At 40.3% G+C, this 20,426-nt stretch overlaps 1 protein-coding gene across 8 annotated transcripts in view; it reads left to right on the top strand.

Moving 5' to 3' along the window:
* LIMS1 (LIM zinc finger domain containing 1) overlaps window positions 1–20,426 on the top strand; it is a 158,706-nt gene that overhangs the window by 125,520 nt on the left and 12,760 nt on the right. For 7 of the 8 annotated variants that reach the window (XM_049857107.1, XM_049857106.1, XM_049857108.1 and 4 more), the window contains 3 exons: window positions 3,370–3,529; window positions 18,992–19,058; window positions 20,261–20,381. In XM_049857107.1, the coding sequence (XP_049713064.1) occupies window positions 3,370–3,529; window positions 18,992–19,058; window positions 20,261–20,381 (348 nt within the window). Of the gene's footprint in view, window positions 1–3,369; window positions 3,530–18,991; window positions 19,059–20,260; window positions 20,382–20,426 lie in introns of those variants that run through there. The other variant, XM_049857109.1, reaches the window with a different exon arrangement.

Raw genomic sequence — 20,426 nt, 5'->3', positions numbered from 1 at the left:
CTTTCTTCTCTAAAACAAGTTTATTTTTGCTGTATAGGAAGTAACTATGTTCTTTTATAATGTGTCTACCTAGTTTCTAATTCTAATTATTTGAGTATTTGAACTTGATCATAAGTAATATATAATACAATGAAATACCGGTGGCATAGCTTCCCACATCATAGCAACAGGCAAGCTACCACAGTACCAAAAACTGACAGGTTTCAGCAGAGCTTCCAGACTAGGACAGACTAGGAAGAAAGGCCTGGTCATCTACTTTCAAAAATTTGCGGTGAAAATCTTGTAAATCTCAAGAATTTTGTCCAATATAGTGTTGGAAAATGAGCTCCTAGGTTGGATGGCACGCAAAATGCACAGTGGCTACAACCATGGACTCGAGCAAGCCGGTGATTGTGAAGATGGTATAGGACTGGCCCCCTGTGTGGGCTCCTGTTCTGCTGTACAAGGGGTCACCATGTGTCAGAGCTGACTCAATGACAGCTAACAACAACAACATAAAATAATGAAATATAAACAGGTCTGTGAATAGCAAACCTTTTGGTATTAGGACTGCTTTTCACTCCTAAAAATTATTGAGAACTCTATTGTTTATCAATATTTAGTGTATTAGAAATTAAAACTGAGAAAACATTAGAATATTAGTTCATTTCAAAGTAAGAAAACTGATTACATGTGAACATAAATATTTTTATGAAAAATAACTATCTTCCAAAAGAAAAAAAAAATGAGTGAGAAGGAAGGCATTGTTTTACATTTTTACAGCTGTTGTTAATATCTGTCTTAATAGAAGGCAGATTCTCATATCTGCTTCTGTGTTCAACCTATTGCAATATGTTGTTTTGAATGAAGTATGTGAAGAAAATATGGCCTCCCACAGATGTGTAGTTGGAAAAGGAGGACCTTGCAGACCCCTGAAGGGGTCATGGTGACCCCACACTTTGAGAACTGCTAAATTAAGTGGTCATGAATCAGGACATTTCAGAATGTTCTCCTTTTCCAGCTCTTTTGGACTTCTACTACTAAGATCATGGATGATGTGTTGAATCTTTTGAGAGGGTTTAGAATATTAATAATGCCTTATATTTAAGTTCCAAAGTGGTTTTATACATTATACACATTTTCTTATTTCATTCTTATAACAGTACTGAAGACTTATGAGGGCAGGTGGGAGGCTTACCATACTTCTTCATCAGGGGATACCTGTGGATTTTGGTCAGAGGAAAGCTCCTCAGACCTTTGCTAAAACTGCCACAGTTGATCCACCTTATGACAGAGCCAGGTGAAGAAGGTATTTTACGGATTTTCGTCCCCAACCCACACTAATTTTGAAATGACCAAGTGGTGGTGATGGTTTTCCTTCCCTTAGTAGAGCAGGTAGGTTGCCTGAGGCTTTGGCCAGGTTTGCAAAGCAGTGAGGCTGCCTCTCCCCTCACCACCACTCTTTTTTAAAATCTTTTAATTTTATATGCAAGCCTATAATCAAAAATTGACTTTTGATTGATATGGGTTATGGACATAGTATTTCTGCATGGAGTTACTTATGGCAAGACTGCAAAGTAGGAACACTGTTCTTTGAAACTTTTTTGAGAGAGAATGCAAACGGCAACGTTGCCTTCCATGGGGGTGGGGGAGGGAATGGAGGTGAACCAAGGTAGTTATGACCACTTTTGCTTTGGTGTGTTACAGTTCCCTAAGGAAACAACAGAACTTGAAGACTAATATGGGGCAAGGCAGTTAATCTGTCTGTAAAATGGAGACTTCCCATGTCATTTACCTCACAGAGTCTTTGTGAAGATTCAGACAAACGTTGGTAATAGCTTTACAAGGTGGATTGATTAAATATCTGGCAAGTGAGAAGTGGTACCAGGGGACCAGGCGCACAGGTACAGCTTGCACTCCAAGTGGGAATCTGAAAAGTTCTACAAAAAACTTGCTAAAGGACAAAGGACAGTTAGGCCAACGATGGACTGCTGTGCTAAGAGACCTCCTCCACTTTGAGACCTTTCGGAAACAACACAGTTCTTTATGTGAAATCCAGGGAGCCTGTTAGAGAATGAATAATTATCTAATTGTATACCGTCGAAACCATTTTGCTTTTCTTCTTCCAAGCTGCATAATGGTTAGATAGAATTTGGGACCATTTATTGGATGTCTTCTGTGTGTTTTAAGGTATAGTGGAATTACTGATGAAGGAATTACCCAAGTGGCTGGCCTCCTTAGTATGTTACTTGACTACCCTGGTTTCACATTCGTGATTTGTCAGTCACGGTGCCTTCTCTATCGTGTCCTTTCATGTATTAGAAATTGGTACTGAAATCTTATGTGTTATTGTAATTCTGTGAGCTGGGGGACCTGAATTCTAGCACATTTTCTTCTGTTGTCTAACCAGCATTGTGACCTTTGGCTAGTTATTTTTCCTAAGTCTCCATTTCATCACCTGTAAAGTCATCTTTATAATATGCTGTATTTTTACATAAATAACGCACACCTCCTACATTCGTTTGCCTACTGTGCCCTCTCCCCCTCGAAGTATTTTTGTAAGCCCCGCTATGTAAAAAATTTTTTTACATGTTGCTGTAAAAAAAAGGAAAGCATAGCATACTTAGGAAAATACCTTAGGGAGGGGGAAGGGTGTGTTTGGCAAACAAACGTAGAAGGTGTGCGTTATTTGTGCAAAGATATGGTAATATTCTGTGATTTAAGGTACGTTCAATAATATTATTGTTCATTGTCTTTGCAATTATCAATAGCACTAGAGCATCTTGGGTGGATGTAGGAGTTACTTAAGCAGTTGCTTTTGACAGGATCTAATCAAAAGGTAACCCATGTAACGGGTATGATGTGGCATTCAGTTGACATGCAGTATAGATTCTGTTTTCAGAGAGAAAGAAACAGACTGAGATGTTCACTTGGGGGATTGGTGTGTGTGTGTGTGTGTGTGTGCGCGCATTAGGTGAAAGTTTACAGAGCAAATTAGTTGCCCATTTGGTCATTTATGGGTATTTTAATTAAGCTGTTTATCAAGCTGTAAACCTGAGCCCCTTGAGGGCTCTTCTTGTCTCTCATCTTTATCCCTAACACCCAGCACGTGGTAGGTGCTCACTCATAGCGTATTTGATAGTGGGAGAAATGACGTGTTAAAAGAAAAATGAAGTCAAAACAGGAGGGCCTTTCAGAACCTAGATGCTAGGGTAGAGAAACTGTCACAATTTGAGTTAGAGAACTTAATACAAGCGTGAAGTAGGCCCTTATATATAAAGTAGGATTTTCGTGATCAGATAGAGTTAGCTCCTCAATTCTTTGTGCTGTTTGAACTTGAACCTAAGAAAAGGCTGACAGTTTGTGACTCCCTGTTGTTTTGTGTTACAGCAACATGGCCAATGCCCTGGCCAGTGCTACCTGTGAGCGCTGTAAGGGCGGGTTCGCGCCTGCTGAGAAGATCGTGAACAGTAATGGAGAGCTGTACCATGAGCAGTGCTTTGTGTGTGCACAGTGCTTCCAGCAGTTCCCAGAAGGACTTTTCTATGAGGTGAGTCAACCTGCACAGAAGCATAAAGCTATCTCCCCTTCCCTTCCTCTCCCTTTTTTTTCCCCTCCCTTTTTTAAGGCATCTTTCTTCAGTTTAAATTTCAGTATCAAAGGTTACTTTATTGAAGTAGCAGATAGAGCCCTACTGGTATCTGTCAGTTTAGTGATATCATATATTTGAAATATGTGGGTAATACCTAGACCGAATGCCATAACAGACCCCTCCATTTATACTTGTTCAGTTCAGTATTTCAGAACCCACATCCCCTTGTGACTTGACCTGTCAGACCTAAGAACTCCAGCTCAGCACACAAAATCCTTTCATCAACTTCAGCCGCCATTTTTCTAGCTTCTCTACTCGGGTCTCCACGACCTGCCCCCTGCACAGATCCTGCTGATTCCTGCTTCTACAGTGGTGTTGAACATCCTCTCTAAATGAGTGTCTGTTACCTAGTACATGATTTTTATTGACTAATTCTCCTCCTCCTACCAACCTGTATTCCCTCACCAAATGCTGTATTTTATGGCTTTTATGGTGCCTTGGAATTATTCTCAGATTGGATGAGTGTGTCTTATTTTCCCAGTGGGCTCTACAGAGCGGGCGCTCAGGGATTGTTCCTTGAGCAGAGAAGAAGTGTCACAGAGAGGTGGCTGGATTTCTGTAACCACGAGAAGGAGCTTCCACACATTTATTTTCTTAAGAAGATCTTGTTTGGACATTAGTATTTTGGGGTGATACACTGTCTATTTTTAGCTCTTCTATGTATCTTGTCACTATAAGTCAGAACCAACTCGATGGCAACAGGTTTGGTTTCGGTGTGTCTTGTATTCTTCTCCCTTTTCCAGACACGTGTTTTTCTTGATCCTCGGGTGTTGCCTTGTCGTCTACACTTTCTTTGTGTTTATTTTCACCGTTGCTGAAACCCTTTTCTTACAATAAATGTGTATTTTGGGGAATGGTCTGGGGAGACTGACCTCACATTGTAAATGACGAATAAGAATGATGCATGTATGTGTGACAGAGAGATCAATTAGATAATTTACTTTGCCAGCTCAGTCCTTGTTATTAATATGTGTTTCTCTGTATGATCATATATGTATATAGAATTATGTTGTAACTATAGATAGCTGTTCTTTGATTCTTCTTTTGTTTAACAGATTTTTAAATTTCCCAATGTTACAAGCCATTCTGAGGAAGGAAAGGGAGTTTTTTAAAGGTCATTAGTAAGTCATTTGTTGGGCACTCAGGCAGCGTTTTCCTATAGAAACACTGCCGCCCCTGGCAGTGAGGTCTTCAGGCCAGCCCACAGAAATGCTGTTTAACCCCTCACGGGTACATGAAATACAGAACTACTGTGTATGTAATAGTGTCACTGTGCAAGATGGCTTTAAGAGTTTTGGTTAGGGAATGCTGTTTTATTCACTAGTACACATTCTTGAGTTCTGTGTGCCAGAAACACACATTTCCTACAACAAAAGCCTTGGCAGAAAGAGCAGGAATTCTTTCTCTCTTTTCTTTCTGTTCTTCTTAACTCCCTGGGCAATGGAATTTTGTTTGGTCAAAGGTCATGGCTTTGGGGATGGGAATGGGAAGTGATGGTTATAAGGTGGGAAGGGGCAGGAGAGGTGCAGTGTCCACCAGCAGGAGGGAAGAGAATGGGAAAAGGGGTTTCAGAGGGGGTGTGAATGGTGGCATCAGGGCTAGAGGTCCTGGCTGGGGTTGTGGTTAATGAAGAGGATATGGTCTGGAGTCATGACGAAGAAAAGGAAATCCCTAGGGGCTGAGGCAGCAGTAAGAGACAGAATTTCTTGCAGGATTGGTGGTGCGGTGGGCAGTTCCTCATTTCGGGTCAGAGAATCTAAGGACCCGCTTCTGTTGAGTAGAGATGAAACACTCTATAAAAATCAGCCACAGGCGGAGGCCTGCCAGGACTGTGGCAGGGAATGAAATAATACTTCCAAAGCACATTTAAAGGAATCATAGAGACCTGGCTCTGGATGGCGGGGGGGACACTGGTATTCAGAGTATGTAAACACCCTCCTTACACCTACCCTTCCTGTTTTTTTTTAGACCCAGAAAGGTTGAAATGTCCTTGATGAAACAGCTGTTTTGTGACGTGAATAGGATTAGAATGTAGATTTGTCTCCTAATGTCTGGTACAATATTCTTTCCCTTACATACCTTTTCAGATGTAAGATATTTTTTATTGAAGTGGGTAATTACAGCAAATGAATGATTATAGATTCTCAGGAGAGCTTCTAAAGGAGCAAGAGAGAAGAACTCAGGTCCTGTTTTTCCAAACATATTTCTTGTTTCTCTGCCTGCGATTCCCTCTGAGAGCACCCTGGAGCGCCAACCATCATCATTTTCTTTCTCCCACTTTGTCCTTTTTTCTGGCACTTTGGAGTTAATAATATTGTTAAGCTGCCTCCATTAATGAGCATGGACACCACATAGACTCAAAGTTCCATATTTGGGTCTGTAATCTGCAAAGCCATTTATGCTTAGTCAGAGGGAAACGCTCTGTTACAGCCTTGAATAGAATAGAATAAAGCATGACTCACACTTGTTCTCCTGCCCACCCCCTTAACTCTACCCTTTACTTTTCTAGGTTTGTCTGATAGTGTTCCAGAAGATGCCATGAATACCCAGAGTTAGTTTATTAATGAGCTGTTGCTCTAGCCTAAGCTCTCTTGGGCCTTGAGGGAGATTGCTATTTTAGCCACAAAAGTTTACCATTAAAACTCCTTTTCCAGGCCAGGGATTTGTAAACCTGCAAGGGACAGTTTGATTGAATAATATTAGAGAAAAAGGTATCTAGTGCTTCCAAGGAATAATCCATATTCTCAGTCATATCCAACAATAGATTGCTTTGTAGAAAAGGAAGCTTGAAAACATACCTCGTTTGTTTTCCATTTGAGGCAGGACGAATGTGCTTCCCGTCTTGGTGATAATAGCATGTGTATCTTTTCTACTCTCTACCTCTGTTCTTGCTTTTCTCTTATGGTCACAGCATCAGCCTACCCTTGTTTTCACAGTCCCTACTCTCTTTTCCCTAGAAGACTAGCTATGAAATCTTAAAAGTGGATTTTCAGTGTTCACTTCCCTCTCGAAAATGTGATTTACTTTTACTATGAAACTCCCTGCTCTTTTAGGTCAGATATCCACAGCGTTCTTCCCCTTTGGCCACAAAGGCAAACCTAGAATTCGACTGTTGTTTCCTGCCCGCTCTCTAGATATGTGTCTGGAGATGAGCTGATCGAGCACAGGTATTTCTGTCTCATCTGCAGTTCCTCTTAAATGTGATATAGCAGCAACCAGGATCAAGTACCCTTATGGACGCCTTAAAACCAAAAACACCATACCCATTGTTGTCGAGTCGATTCCAGCTCACTGCAACCCTATAGGGCAGAATAGAGCTGCCCCATAGGGTTTCCTAAGCCATAAATCTTTATGGAAGTAGACTGCCACATCTTTCTCCTGCAGAGTGGTTGGGGGGTTCAAAGTAGCAGCCAAGCGCTTAACCGCTGCGCCACCAGTGCTCCAACATTGACGCCTTACTCAAGGTGAACTTGAACCCCGGTAGATTATGTGATTTAAAAAGTGAACTTAAGACTTGACTCAAGATTGTAATGCGTTACTGCTGAAGAATGTAAGGTAGAACTCATTCTTGTGCTCTGCAGCTTCCAATATCCGTAAGGACTAGTTCACCCAAGGTGTTTCTCATTGCAAGACACCGTTAGTGCTGTTTTCAGCCTGATCCCATCTGCTTAATTTCATTTCTCTTCCTGAGTTCATACAGCACTTTGTTTTTGCTTCCAGTACGGAGATCATTTATCACATTTTATTATAGCTGTTTGTTTATATGCTTGTCTTCCCATCCAGCTGGTTTTGTCAGGTGCAAGAACTGTCCTAATTACTTTGGTATATGTTGAATAGTCTGTAGTTTAGTTAAGTGTATTACACCAATGTGAATTTATTAGATTTAGTAAATGTATGAGAGAAAATTGGGAAACTAGCCCATTGGCTAAATACAGCCTGCCACCTGTCTTTGTACAACCAGTGAGCTAAGAATGACTTTTCATTTTTAAATGGTTGGAGGGAAAATCAAAAGAATAATAATATTTTATTACATACGAAAATTACATGAAATTCAGTGTCAGTAAACAAAGTTTTATTGGAACACAGCGATGTTCATTTGTTTGCGTATTGTCTGTGGCTGCTTGCTCGCTAAACCTGCAAAGTTGATGAGTTGACACAGAGACCATATGACCCACAACACATAAAATATGATCTAGCACATTACAGCACAAGTTTGCCCTTCCTCACGTGTAAGATGTCAACGTCAGGGGACGTTTGGTAAAGGGTAAGTGGGAACTTATTTTTGCAACTCTTTAGTAAATCTAAAATTATTTCAAAATAAAAAATTTTAAAAAAGAGAAGAACTTTTGACGTGATTATATCTTGGCCTGCCTCTATCGATCAGGTCTTACGGCGTATGAGTATTTATTCACGTCAGGAACTTTCTGCCAGCGTGGGCACAATTTAAGATCTTGGAGGAAACCAAGGAACAGTAGGTTGAGGTGGGAGGAAATAACACATGGTCTGACTTATTTAAGGAGCCCTGGTGGCACGGTGGTTAAGCGCTTGGCTGCTATCCAAAAGATTGGCAGTTTGAACCCACCAGGTGCTCCACGGGAGAAAGATGTGGCAATCGCCTCCATAAAGATTTGCAGCCTTGGAAGTCCTGTGGGGCAGTTCTCCCCTGTCCTTTAGGGTCACTATGAGTTAAAATCAACTTGGTGGCAATGGGCTCGGTGTTATGGGGTTTTTTTCCCTGACTTATTTTAGTGCCTGTGCTTCCTGTATCAGAGCAGTCTTATTAAATGTAAAAGTAAAAACTTGTTCCATGGACTAAACTAATTATGTGACACTTTGCAGAATCATTTCTCTAATCCGTAGCCTTTTGCTTCAAAAATGGACTTTTTACCTACATGCTTTATCCTCAGTCTTCTCTTCTCTCTCTTTACCATTGATTTTCTCTTAACATCATGTTTCAGCTCAGCAGATATGTTTAAGTATTAGTGATGTGTAGAACTTCCCAGTAGTTGTTTTCTAGCTTGTTGCGGGTATTGTTGTTAGGTCTGTCAAGTCGATTTTTACTCATAGTGACTCTACATGGTAGAGTACAACTGCCCCATAGGATTTTCTAGGGTGTCATCTTTATGGGAACAGATGGCCAGGTCTTTTCTCCCACGGAGCAGCTAGGTGGGTTCAAACCTTAGTTAGCAGCTGAGCACTTAACCATTGTGCCACCAGTTGTAGGTATAACAGATTTATATTCTAGAACCCTTACTCCTGTGATTTTTAAAAAATAAACAGCCAGAAGAAAAGAGGGACCTACAGTTGCCATGATCTGGTCTCTGGCAGATTAAGGGCAGTATTTATAACTCTGTTGTCTGCTTATGAGCTGTGCCATGTTCCGCGGGGGATTAAATCTCCTCTTCCTATGATCCTTCTCTGATTTTCTTCTGTGAGATTTTGTAAATGACATTCATTCATTTACCTATTCATTTATTGATCTGTCCATCCATTCAACAAATATTTATAGTATTAATTAGTCAATGACAGCATGCCAGGCAATGTGTTATATTCTAGAAGCAGAATGGTGAACAATATAAGACTTGGTCCTTAAGGAACTCAGCGTACAGTGGATTAGGCTAGACTGATAGACCAAGTTGTTGGAAGTTAGGTGAAAAAACCTCACAGTATTATGGATTGGTCAATAATGGGGAAGACAAGTTAAATCTACCTGATGACAGATTTTTTTTGCCTCCCAGAATCTACTGAAAGCTGAAGTAAATAATGTTTAACATCTTTTAGCACAGTGCCTGGCATTTGGTAAGAGCTTAATAAATGGAAGATACTATTTTTTAAAAAATAATTTTTATTGTGCTTTAAGTGAAAGTTTAGAAATCAAGTCAGTCTCTCACGTATAAACTTATATACACCTGACTACATACTCCCATTTACTCTCCATGAGTCAGCCCACTTCCTCCTTCCAGTCTCTCCTTTAGTGAGCATTTTGCCAGTTTCTAACCCCCCTACCCTCTCATCTCCCCTCCAGACAGGAGATGCCAACACAGTCTCAAGTGTCGACCTGATACAAGTAGCTCACCCCTCATCAGCATCTCTTTCCAACCCATTGTCCAGTCCCTTCCATGTCTGATGAGTTGTCTTCGGGAATGGTTCCTGTCCTGGGCCAACAGAAGGTTTGGGGACCATGACCACCGGGATTCTTCTAGTCTCAGTCAGACCATTAAGTCTGGTCTTTTTATGAGAATTTGGGGTCTGCATCCCACTGATCTCCTGCTCCCTCAGGAGTTCTCTGTTGTGCTCCCTATCAGGGCAGTCATTGGTTGTGGCCGGGCACCATCTAGTTCTTCTGGTCTCAGGATGATATAAGTCTCTAGTTCATGTGGCCCTTTCTGTCTCTTGGGCTCTTAGTTGTCGTGTGACCTTGGTGTTCTTCATTCTCCTTTGATCCAGGTGGGTTGAGACCAATTGATGCATCTTAGATGGCGGCTTGTTAGCATTTGAGACCCCAGACGCCATACTTCAAAGTGGGATGCAGAATGTTTTCTTAATAGAATTTATTTTGCCAGTTGACTTAGATGTCCCCTATAGCCATAGTCCCCAAACCCCTGCCCTTGCTCCACTGACCTTTGAAGCATTCAGTTTATCCAGGAAACTTCTTTGCTTTTGGTCCAGTCCAGTTGTGCTGACCTTCCTTGTATTGAGTATTGTCCTTCCCTTCACCTAAAGTAGTTCTTATCTACTATCTAATCAGTAAATAACCCTCTCTAATTTTTAAAAATAATTATTATGTGGTTTTAGAGACTGTTAACTGGGTAGTACAAATTGTTAAGTGTTTGGCTACTAGCCTCAAGGTTATTAGTTCGAACCCACCCAGCGATGCTTTGGAAGACAGGCCTGGCAGTCTGCTTCTGAAAGGTCACAACCTTGAAAAACGTACGGAGTAACTCTTCTCTGCACACCTGGGCTCGCCATGAGTCAGTATCAGCTCGATGGCAACTGACAACAACCACCACTGCTCCTAGCATGGTGCCTTACCCTTAGAGGTCACTAATAGTTAACGACTGGATGAAGCTTGGTGAAGCTGCGCATCCTAAGATGTCTTAAGAGGTGTGTGTCCACAGTTACTACTTTTCAGGACCTCTGTATTTTTCTCAGATTTGCAGAATAGAGGATGGAAGGTGGATTCACTTTACTATTAGTAGTCAAAAAGGAACCCCACAGCCCAAGACTGGGATGTAATTTCTCCACATCAATACATTCATCTGTGTTCAGATGAGGAATTCTGAAGCAAAGGTCACATTGTGTGTTGACAGTGAAGCTGGTTAGATTCATAGTTCCGTGTTACCTTTCAACCACAATTTTTGAATTCTGATAGAAATCCACAAAAGCAATAGTTTGGAAAGTTGAAGATAATTTAAGAATCCTAGGTCATTTTCTTTATCCCTCTGCCTGAAAGATAGGGAGCAGTACAAAGGAAAAAGCACAGGCTTTGGGGTCAGAGGGCCTTGGGTTTGAAGCCTGGCTCTACCATTTACTGACCTTGGCACAGTTATTGAATCTTTCTGAATTTCAGTCTTCTCTAAAAGGGATAAACAAGCCTATCTCATAGGGTTATGAATTTGAACCAACGTAGCATGTAAAGCAGCTGGTAAATTAACTTACTCCCTTCCTCCTTTCCCCCGTGGGCTCTACTTTGGATAAGTAATGCTTACACATGCTAAAGCAGGGTTTCTCATCCTTGGCACTGTTGACGTTTTGAGCTGAATAATTCCTTGTCGTGGGGACTGTCCTGTACATTATAAGATGCTTAGCAGCATCCCTGGTCTTTATCCACTAGATGTCCATAGCAGTTCCCTTCTCAGTTGTGACAGCCAGAAATGTGTCCAGACATTGCCAAATGTCCCCTGAGGTGGGGGGAAAAGGGCCCTTGGTTAGAACCACTGCACCCAGCAAGGAGAGCATCCCTTCAAACAGTTACGGACCTCACTGTGGTAATAGCAAGTTAACCTTAAATTGGTGTGTTCCTCGGGTTGTTCAGGTGAAGAGGCAATATTAATATTCTACATGAAGCAAAAACCTTTTCATAGTTCTGTCTCTTAAGAACTTGACTGCAGCCAGACTTAATTCTTGTGCCATAAATTTAATCAGAAATGATTTCTAGAAATCATTCATTTAAGAAACACCCTAAAGAAAGCATACTTTTTCTTCAGGACAAGGGAAGATAAGTGTACCATCGTTGGATGGTTCATCACTCAAGTATTTGTAATGAAGATAATACCCTCATTAATCAGAAAGCAAGGTACAGTTACAAGTAATAATTAGAACTGGTTTCCCAAACTGAAATTCAGTTTCTCCTATTCACATATTTACAACTTCATAAAGTACTCTTACTTTTTCATTTTATTTCTAAATAACTTTCATGTATTTCTGATTATAACCACTATTCATATTTTAATTTTAAGACTATATCAGAAGGTAGTGGCGAACATGTTAAAACAACAACTGTGGTATCACTTTCCACCACCACCACCAAGACTTGAGATGTTCCTCCCCAGTTTTATGTAAGTCTCTTGAGCCTAGGTCTCACATGTCTTGTGTTGATTCCTGTTCTTTTACCTTGCCTGAAATAGTACTTTACATGTGAATAAATGTTATATGATTGCCAATTTTAGAAGATTTGTAAATCACATTAATATTAATATCCCTCAAATAATATCATTAAATCCCTGCATGAGCCAGGCACTGCCCTAAAAGTGTTGTACAATCTTTTTGTTGTTCTTCTTCTTTCCTTTAATTCTTACACTAACCCTTCAAGTTAGGTACTGTTATTCCCAGTTTACATCTGGCTAATATGAGGCTCAGAGATCTTAACTGGCAGACAAGTAGTAAAATCAGGATTTTATCTCAAGTGTGTTTGTCTCCAAAGGCTGTGTTCTCTTCCATTATAATGTCCTGCCCCTAACTGAAACTTACATGGTTTCTTAGGAATGATACTTTTATCATTCTGGCAAATGATGCTGTCTTCCGTATAACCATCAATATTGCTTCATTTGGTAAATATTTATGGAAAACCTACAATGATTTGGGTAGCACTTTATAACTTCTGTAGTTCTTTTCATCATTTTCAGACCAAGAAAATTATAGAAAGATTGTACAAGTATATGAATTATATATGATTTTTAAAAAAACAAAGAAAAACCAAACCCATTGCCATCGAGCCAATTCCAACCTGACAGTGACCTTACAGGCCAGAGTAGAGCTGCTCCATAGGATTTCCAAGGAGCCACTAGTGGATTTGGACTGCTGGCCTTTTAGTTAGCAGCCATAGCTCTTAACCGCTGTGCTACCAGGGCTCCTGTATATGAATACTGATATTTAAATTTGGTATTGTATTTATCCTCAAAGAAAAATCTATTTCCATAGATGCTGGTTTTTATGTTATCAGTATCTCAGATCATCCAGTCGTTTTCTTTAATGAAAATGAAGAAATATTTGTAAAATGACCAAATCAATAGTGGCAGGAAAAAGCAGATGAAATGCCACTTCCAGGGGGAAATAGTGATTCAAAGCAAGACCCTAACACCAACTATTCCTTTTGCTGTTGAGTTGATTCTGACTTATAGCAGCCCTATAGGACAGAGTAGAACTACCCCTTAGGGTTTCCAAGGCTGTAATCTTTACGGAAGCAGACAGCTTTCTCCTGAGGAGCAGCTGGTGGGTTCCAACCGCCATCCTTTCAGTTAACATCTGCCATGAATTGAATTGTGTCCCCCAAAAATATATGTCAACTTGGCTGGGCCATGATTCCCAGTATTGTGTGAATTGTACACCATTTTGTCATCTGATGTGATCCTCCTATTTGTTGTAAATTTTGTCTCTGTGATGTGATGTGATGTGATGGGATTGGCAGCAGTTATGTTAATGAGCAGGACTCAATCCACAAGATTAGATTGTGTCTTAAATCAGTCTCTTTTGAGATATAAAAGAGAGAAGCGAGCAGAGAGGCATGGGGACCTCATACCACCAAGAAAGCAGAGCCAAGAGCATGTGTCGTTCGGACCTGGGGTCCCTGCACTAAAAAAAGCTCCTAGACCAAGGGAAGACTGATGACAAGGACCTTCCACCAGAGCTAACAGAGAAGAGAAAGCCTTCCCTTGGATCTGATTGATGCCCTGAATTTGGACTTTTAGCCTACTAGACTGTGAGAGAATAAATTTCTCTTTGTTAAAACCATCAACTTGCAGTATATCTGTTATAGCAGAACTAGATGGCCAAGACAGCATCCAAGCACTTAACCGCCGTGCCACCAGGACTCCTCTTAACACCAGCTATAATGGTTCCTAAATCTACCTTTGTGACATGCAAGATTATTTCCAGTAAAAGATGTACCTTAATTTTTGCACCAAGAAAGCACTTTAGGATAGAAATGGAACCAAGTTACAGGATAATATAATTTCAGATTTTTTACAAATCAGAGGATGGACTGAGCCAAGGACTCAGGACTTGGTGTGCTGCCATTTTCAACCTGAGATGGTACATGTTTAGGGGTTGGGTTCTTTGTTGACGCTTCAGATTTATTTCCTTCTCCTCCTTAGTTCAAATTTCCCAAATGTATCCTTTTTTCCTATCACAGAATGCATAACAGGAAAGACCCATTTATGATGAGTGATTTAGTGGAGCTATAATTTACAAAGAGAACTCTTCACTCATTTCCTCTAATACTGTATCCTGATTATTCAGGAAGACTGAAACCTGAGAATGGAAGACTAGTTGGGGGAAAATGTTACAATCAGATAAGGTGTTTATCTGCTGACCCAGGCATTTCAAAGCGCTTTATGACAAACCAGTATAAATCACTGCAAGGTGTGAAATCTCCTTGAAAAGAACAGTTTGCCCTTTGATCTCAGTTCTTTTAAGCCAGACCACGCCTGAGGCTAATGAACTGTGGGGGGGGGGCGACCAGACCAAGAGGAATCACCTGGTAGCCCGATGTCAGCTGGCCTCAGGAGGCATGATTTAATCTATGATGACCATGTGGTGAGGGCAACAAAGACCCCTGAACACAGAGGCTTGGAGAGCTTCCTGGTTGGTGACAGCTTCCTGGTTGGTGAGAACATTTGTTCTCGAGAGGGTAGAGTATCCCCTAGGCACATCAAAGCTTCGCATTGAGAACCCACTCAGACCTTACCCTATGCATCTCCTCGTTTGTATACTTTTTGACCATAATCTTTAGCTTTAAGTACAGTATACTGTCCGTGAATTCTGTGAGTCATTTCAACAAATCATCAAACCCAAAGGGGCAGTAGGAGCCAACAAGCTGTCTTATGGACTCCTGAGCTTGTGGCTAGCATCCTGAAAGGGTAGTGGGAAACCGGCCTCAAATCTCTGGCCAGCAGGACAGAAGGTTGGGGTAACATGTGGTCTCCCCGAGCTTGGAGATGGTGTCTGCCTCTTTGGCAGTCTGAAGGGCAGTGTTCTTTTAATTTTATGAGCTCTAACCCAGCTCCAGGTGGCTAGGGTCAAAGAAGCGCTATATAGGCAGCTGGGCTGAAGGAAGATGTCCTTCTAACTTGTGAGCTCTGACCCAGCTTTAGGAGGCTGTGGTTGGAGAGAGTGCAGCATGTGGGCAGCTGGCAGTGTAGATGGAGAAGTGAGAAAGTACGCACTGGATCAGTCCCCACATTTTGGGGGTTTATGCTGATCCTTATCACACAATTGGCAACAAAGGGGGGATTTGCCCCTTACCTAACACAATCACCAAGTGAAGATTTTCAACGTTCGTACTTACTTGGTTTAAAATGAGACTTTCAACTAAGTTTCCAATGCGGAACTTTTTTTTCTCTAAAGGCAATCTTCACAGAACTCCAGAAGTTAAAACGGCAGCAAAGCCCTTCTTGCTTGGAGTTCATCTTCTCCCTCGCTGAACAAGCCCTGCTACCTGCAGGTGGTGGGACCCTAGTCAATGTGTTTAAATACTACTGATTTGGAATATTAATATTTTTATAGGCTTATTGGGGCCCTGGTGGCACTGTGGTTAAGAGCTCAGCTGCTAACCAAAGGGCTGGCTGTTGTCGTCCACCAACCACTCCTTGGAAACTCTGTGGGCCAGTTTTGCTCTGCCCTGTAGGGTCGCTGTGAGTCAGAATTGACTTGATGGCAACGGGCACGGGTACTGTATTCCTTGTTATAAATCAGTTTTGGGATGCTACGTGTAATTATCTAGAAAGACATTATTTATGGAAGCTTGATTCTTTCAGATTTCTTTATTTTAAAATTTTACTTTTGATCATCTTCTGGCCTTTCTCCCAGACTCAGAAATTGAGCCATAAATGACTGTGTTTGGTAACGTCTACACATTGTAGAAAAGAGGCAACTCATTATAGCAAAAGAAGTCCCCCAGCTTGGAGTTTCAGCGTTAGTCTTCATGCTGTAAGCGTACCCTAGGATAGGCAAGGAATTTGCAGTGTGGGTAGTTTCAAAGAAATCAGATTTTGAATCTTCGTATTCTGGTTTCTAGGGATTCAATATCTGGATCCCTTTCCTAAAATTAATTTGCCTGATAATATATTTGCTTTTTCCACTTTACAAGAAAGGAACTTTAAATCTTAGTATGATGCATTGCTCCGGGATACCAAGCAAAAGGAATTAATCAGGGTCCTTAAACCCATAAGGTTTCTAGTCTTTCCCTGCCTCATGTATTTCCTTGTTAAGGATGAAGCCTGACTTTAGAAACTATGTTAGATATTCTGTATTCAGATACACGTTACAGCTGGAGACTGCTGGGAGTCGCCACAGCTTCCTTTCAGGATTGTGCCTCTTTTACCCCCTTACTCTTTTCAAAAGAACTCATACTCTTTAAAGGAGAATCCTGAGAGAGCAAAGCAAAGAGAGCCTTGGTAAGAAGTGATGAGCATAGTAAGAATGTGTTATGAGCTAGAATAGACAGCATACGGGTTTGTGGTTCTGATGTGGCAGTGAGAGGGTAAGCAACTTAGCAAAGGTCACAACCAGTCAGTGGCTCAGTCAGGATTTGAACTCGGGCAATCTGGATCCATAGTCAGTGTTCTTACCCCCTACAGTATGCTACCTATTTAAAACCATATCTTGAAAGATTTATTGAAATTACAGTCAATCCAATTTAATTTAATTTAATTTAATTTAATTTAATTTAATGTTTTGTTTTTTGAGCAGTATACATCTTTTTCTTTCATTAAATACAGAGTAAAAGTTGATCATTTCTAACTGAATTAATGAAATTATTTCTGAGTTTTTATACTTGATTTTTTTTTTAATTATTGCTAAAGCTAAACATCAGATTTCTATACGTATATATAACATACATTCAACGGAGGACTATATCTCACTCCATAAATAACTTTTACTTTTGAGTACAAATTACAATGCATTATAACAAACCGAGGATTGAGTAACAGCATATTGATTTATTGACATTTGTTTATTTAAAAATGGCCATATTCCTTTGAATTAAAAAATGAAGACTTCTGGCAGAAAATAAAGCTGATTTAGTTGGCTCAACGGTGAGGACTGGCTTTGCCAATTAAGCTATGGCAGATAGTTTCAATAAATCGAGTGGGCTAAATCTGCAGCCATACTTGACAAAGTTGGATTGACAACTGATAGATCATTAAAAATGGATTTTGATAATCAGACTCTGGGGGTTTTGCCATATAACTTGTAAGGACCTCAAAGCATCATCAAGGGAAGACATTGCTATAACAATTCCCATGACTTATTTGTGTCTTAGCGTATACATGTTTTTTTTTTTTTTTTTTAAAGGAAGCCCCCAGATAGAAAATACACCTAGAATTAATGCAGAACCCTAGCTCGTTTCAGCAGTGAGTCATATTTTATTCATGGATATGTGAAATAATTGTAGGGGAGAAGGGCAGCCTGCTTATGCCATCAAGATATGCTTTTCAGATAGGAACGTTTATAATATATTTAAGTTTTGAATAGTTGTGCAATAATAATAAATGTTATGATAATGCAGAAGAAAGAATTTTAACTTTTAGAGATTTATGGATTCCAAAGGTAAAACACATTTTAAGGTTTCATGTTACAGATGCATTTTAATTGCAGAGAAGTCTGGTAAGGTGATCAGTTAAAGCCTTCAGTATAAAAATAAAACGCTGTGGGGAAAGTGAAGTAGAAATGGTTCAGTGAGAGAAATGAAAGCTGTGCAGTTTCCAGCTTTAAAGAATAATATGGTCTGTATCAAATCACTGTGGTACTATACTATGATTCCATTGTTCACATTTAAAAGAGAGATTTGATGGTTTCGTTTTAAAATGGTAATATTAAAACATGCTAGAATACTTACCTTTTGTACATATTTAAATTGAAGACAAAATTTTAGATACTGTCCTAAAAATGGTGGGAGGATGTTTGTAGTTCCTTAAGGGAGTACGTGAGCAACAAATGTTTGCTGACTATCAGGAGAAAAAATGCAGTTTTGCAGTTGGCTGTCTCTTTGACCTTGGGCAACTTGCTTATCCTCTGTAGACATACTTCCTCGCCTACTTACCTTACAGGGCTTGGGGAGGATCACATGAGACAATCTGTATGAAAACACTTTGCAAAATATAAAATGCTATATAAATGGAATGTGTTACTCAGCATTTTGAATCACTTAAGTACTGCTTATCCCCTGCCTGGGCTGCTGAAGCAGTCTTACAGTAGCGCGTTTCCACCTGCAGCCCCGTACCGCTTCAAGACCATTTGTAGCTTTCCCCACTCATGCCATTCTTTCTTTGCCTTTTAGTGTCTCTCAGATTCTATTAATCTACTGCCGCCCCCCACCCCCTCCCAGTTGTACCACTCCTCTCCCTCACCTCCACAGAGAGACACTTAGAAGGGTCCTGCTGAATGTTATTAACTGTATCTTTCATCTAACGATTTAAATGCAGATAATAGAAACTCTTAGTATGGCAACCTAGAGGCATTTCAGGGTGTATTTATGAACCCTCCAAAACTGCGTGCAAAATTGTGTGTGTGTGTGTGTGCATATTTTCTGGGGAGAGAGGCCCATAGCCCGCATCAGAGTCTTAAAGAGAGTGTTTGTGAACCAAAAAACGATCAAGTGTCGTTAGGGGCGAAGTCGCAATAGTTTGGAAGCATAATATGAGTTCCAGTCTCAACTTGTTCAGCGTCTCTTCCCTGCAACAACATGCAGGTACATAGAAAGGTACAAAGGTATACCTGCTTTTCAAAGGCCCAGCAGAGTTATAAATTCTTAGGGCAGAGTTCTTATCCCAAAACATCTTTCCTGTATGTCTCAAGAAAATAATCATACTCATTCTGTGATTATTTCATATTATAAGTTGATGGTACTTTTTATTTCAGTTTGAAGGAAGGAAGTATTGTGAACATGATTTTCAGATGCTTTTTGCTCCTTGCTGCCATCAGTGTGGTAAGTTTTACTACTGAATGTAAAGTCATAAATGCCAAAATAAATGATTTAACACTATTAAGTGTCAGTGGTAACAATGATTTTTGGTGATCATTAAAAATAATTGTGAGGTACTTTATCAGTCCCCTTCCCTGTTGTTAATATACAACAAACTGAAAGAGTATCAAAACCTGGAGAAAATTTATTTTTTAAGGACATCTAGTGTAAAGGCATTTAGGAACTAACTAGGACCTCTGTCAGTTGATCTTCTGGAACTTTCCCCTGTTAATGGAACCCTTACCTATTTGTTTTTGGGTTTGCAAAGGAAAGAGAGGGGAGGACAGTCAATGAGGTGCTTAAGATGCTTGGGGTTGCAGTGTGTGGTATCTGTGCCTGACTTGCTTGCCTTTTAGCCCCTTCACTGGTTGCTAACAGCTCTACTAGAAGGTTGCCAGAGATTAGAGAAACTAGAACATTCTAAAGGTTTAATGAAAGAAGAAATTAAATATGGGTTACAAGAAAATGTACTATAGATTTCAATTGTCTGTGTTGACAATGACTGGAAAGAACCAAAAGGCATTTAAAAAAAGCCCCAGTACAGAGGAATCCTGGTGGTCATGGTCCCCAAACCTTCTGTTGGCCCAGGACAGGAACCATTCCCGAAGACAACTCATCAGACATGGAAGGGACTGGACAGTGGGTAGGAGAGAGATGCTGATGAAGAGTGAGCTATTTGTATCAGGTGGACACTTGAGACTGTGTTGGCATCTCCTGTCTGGAGGCGGGATGGGAAGGTAGAGAGAGTTGGAAGCTGGCAAAATTGTCACGAGAGACTGGAAGGGCTGACTTATTGGGGGGGAGAGCAAGTGGGAGTATGGTATAAGGTGTATATAAACTTATAAGTGACAGACTGACTTGATTTGTAAACGTTCACTTGAAGCTCAAAAAAAAAAAAAAAAAAAGCCCCAGTACATAGGTTTACAAAGGAAAGCCAGACTTAGAAATTTTACAAGATAGCCCAAAAATATGGCTTTGCGGGGTGGGGGGGTTATAAAGCTTAGATGAAATTAAAAGGCTTTTTTTTTTTTTTTTCAAATGTATCACTTACTCTGGTAGTTGCATACATAAAAAGTCCATATTTGTGGAAAAAGATGTAAACATTTTTTTTTTCCTAATGTTTTTTTCCCCGTACTCGACATCTTTTATGTGCTCTTTCTGCACAGGTGAATTCATCATTGGCCGAGTTATTAAAGCTATGAATAACAGCTGGCATCCCGAGTGTTTCCGCTGTGACATTTGTGAGGAAATTTTGGCAGATATTGGGTTTGTCAAGAATGCAGGGAGGTAGGAGGTTTTCATTCTTGTCAAATGTGGGTGGATAGAGTGACT

Source organism: Elephas maximus, chromosome 17, assembly GCF_024166365.1.
Source record: "Elephas maximus indicus isolate mEleMax1 chromosome 17, mEleMax1 primary haplotype, whole genome shotgun sequence".
Taxonomy (NCBI): Eukaryota; Metazoa; Chordata; class Mammalia; order Proboscidea; family Elephantidae; genus Elephas; species Elephas maximus.
Note: the sequence above shows the minus strand (reverse complement) of the source record. Positions and strands in the feature narration are given on the sequence as shown.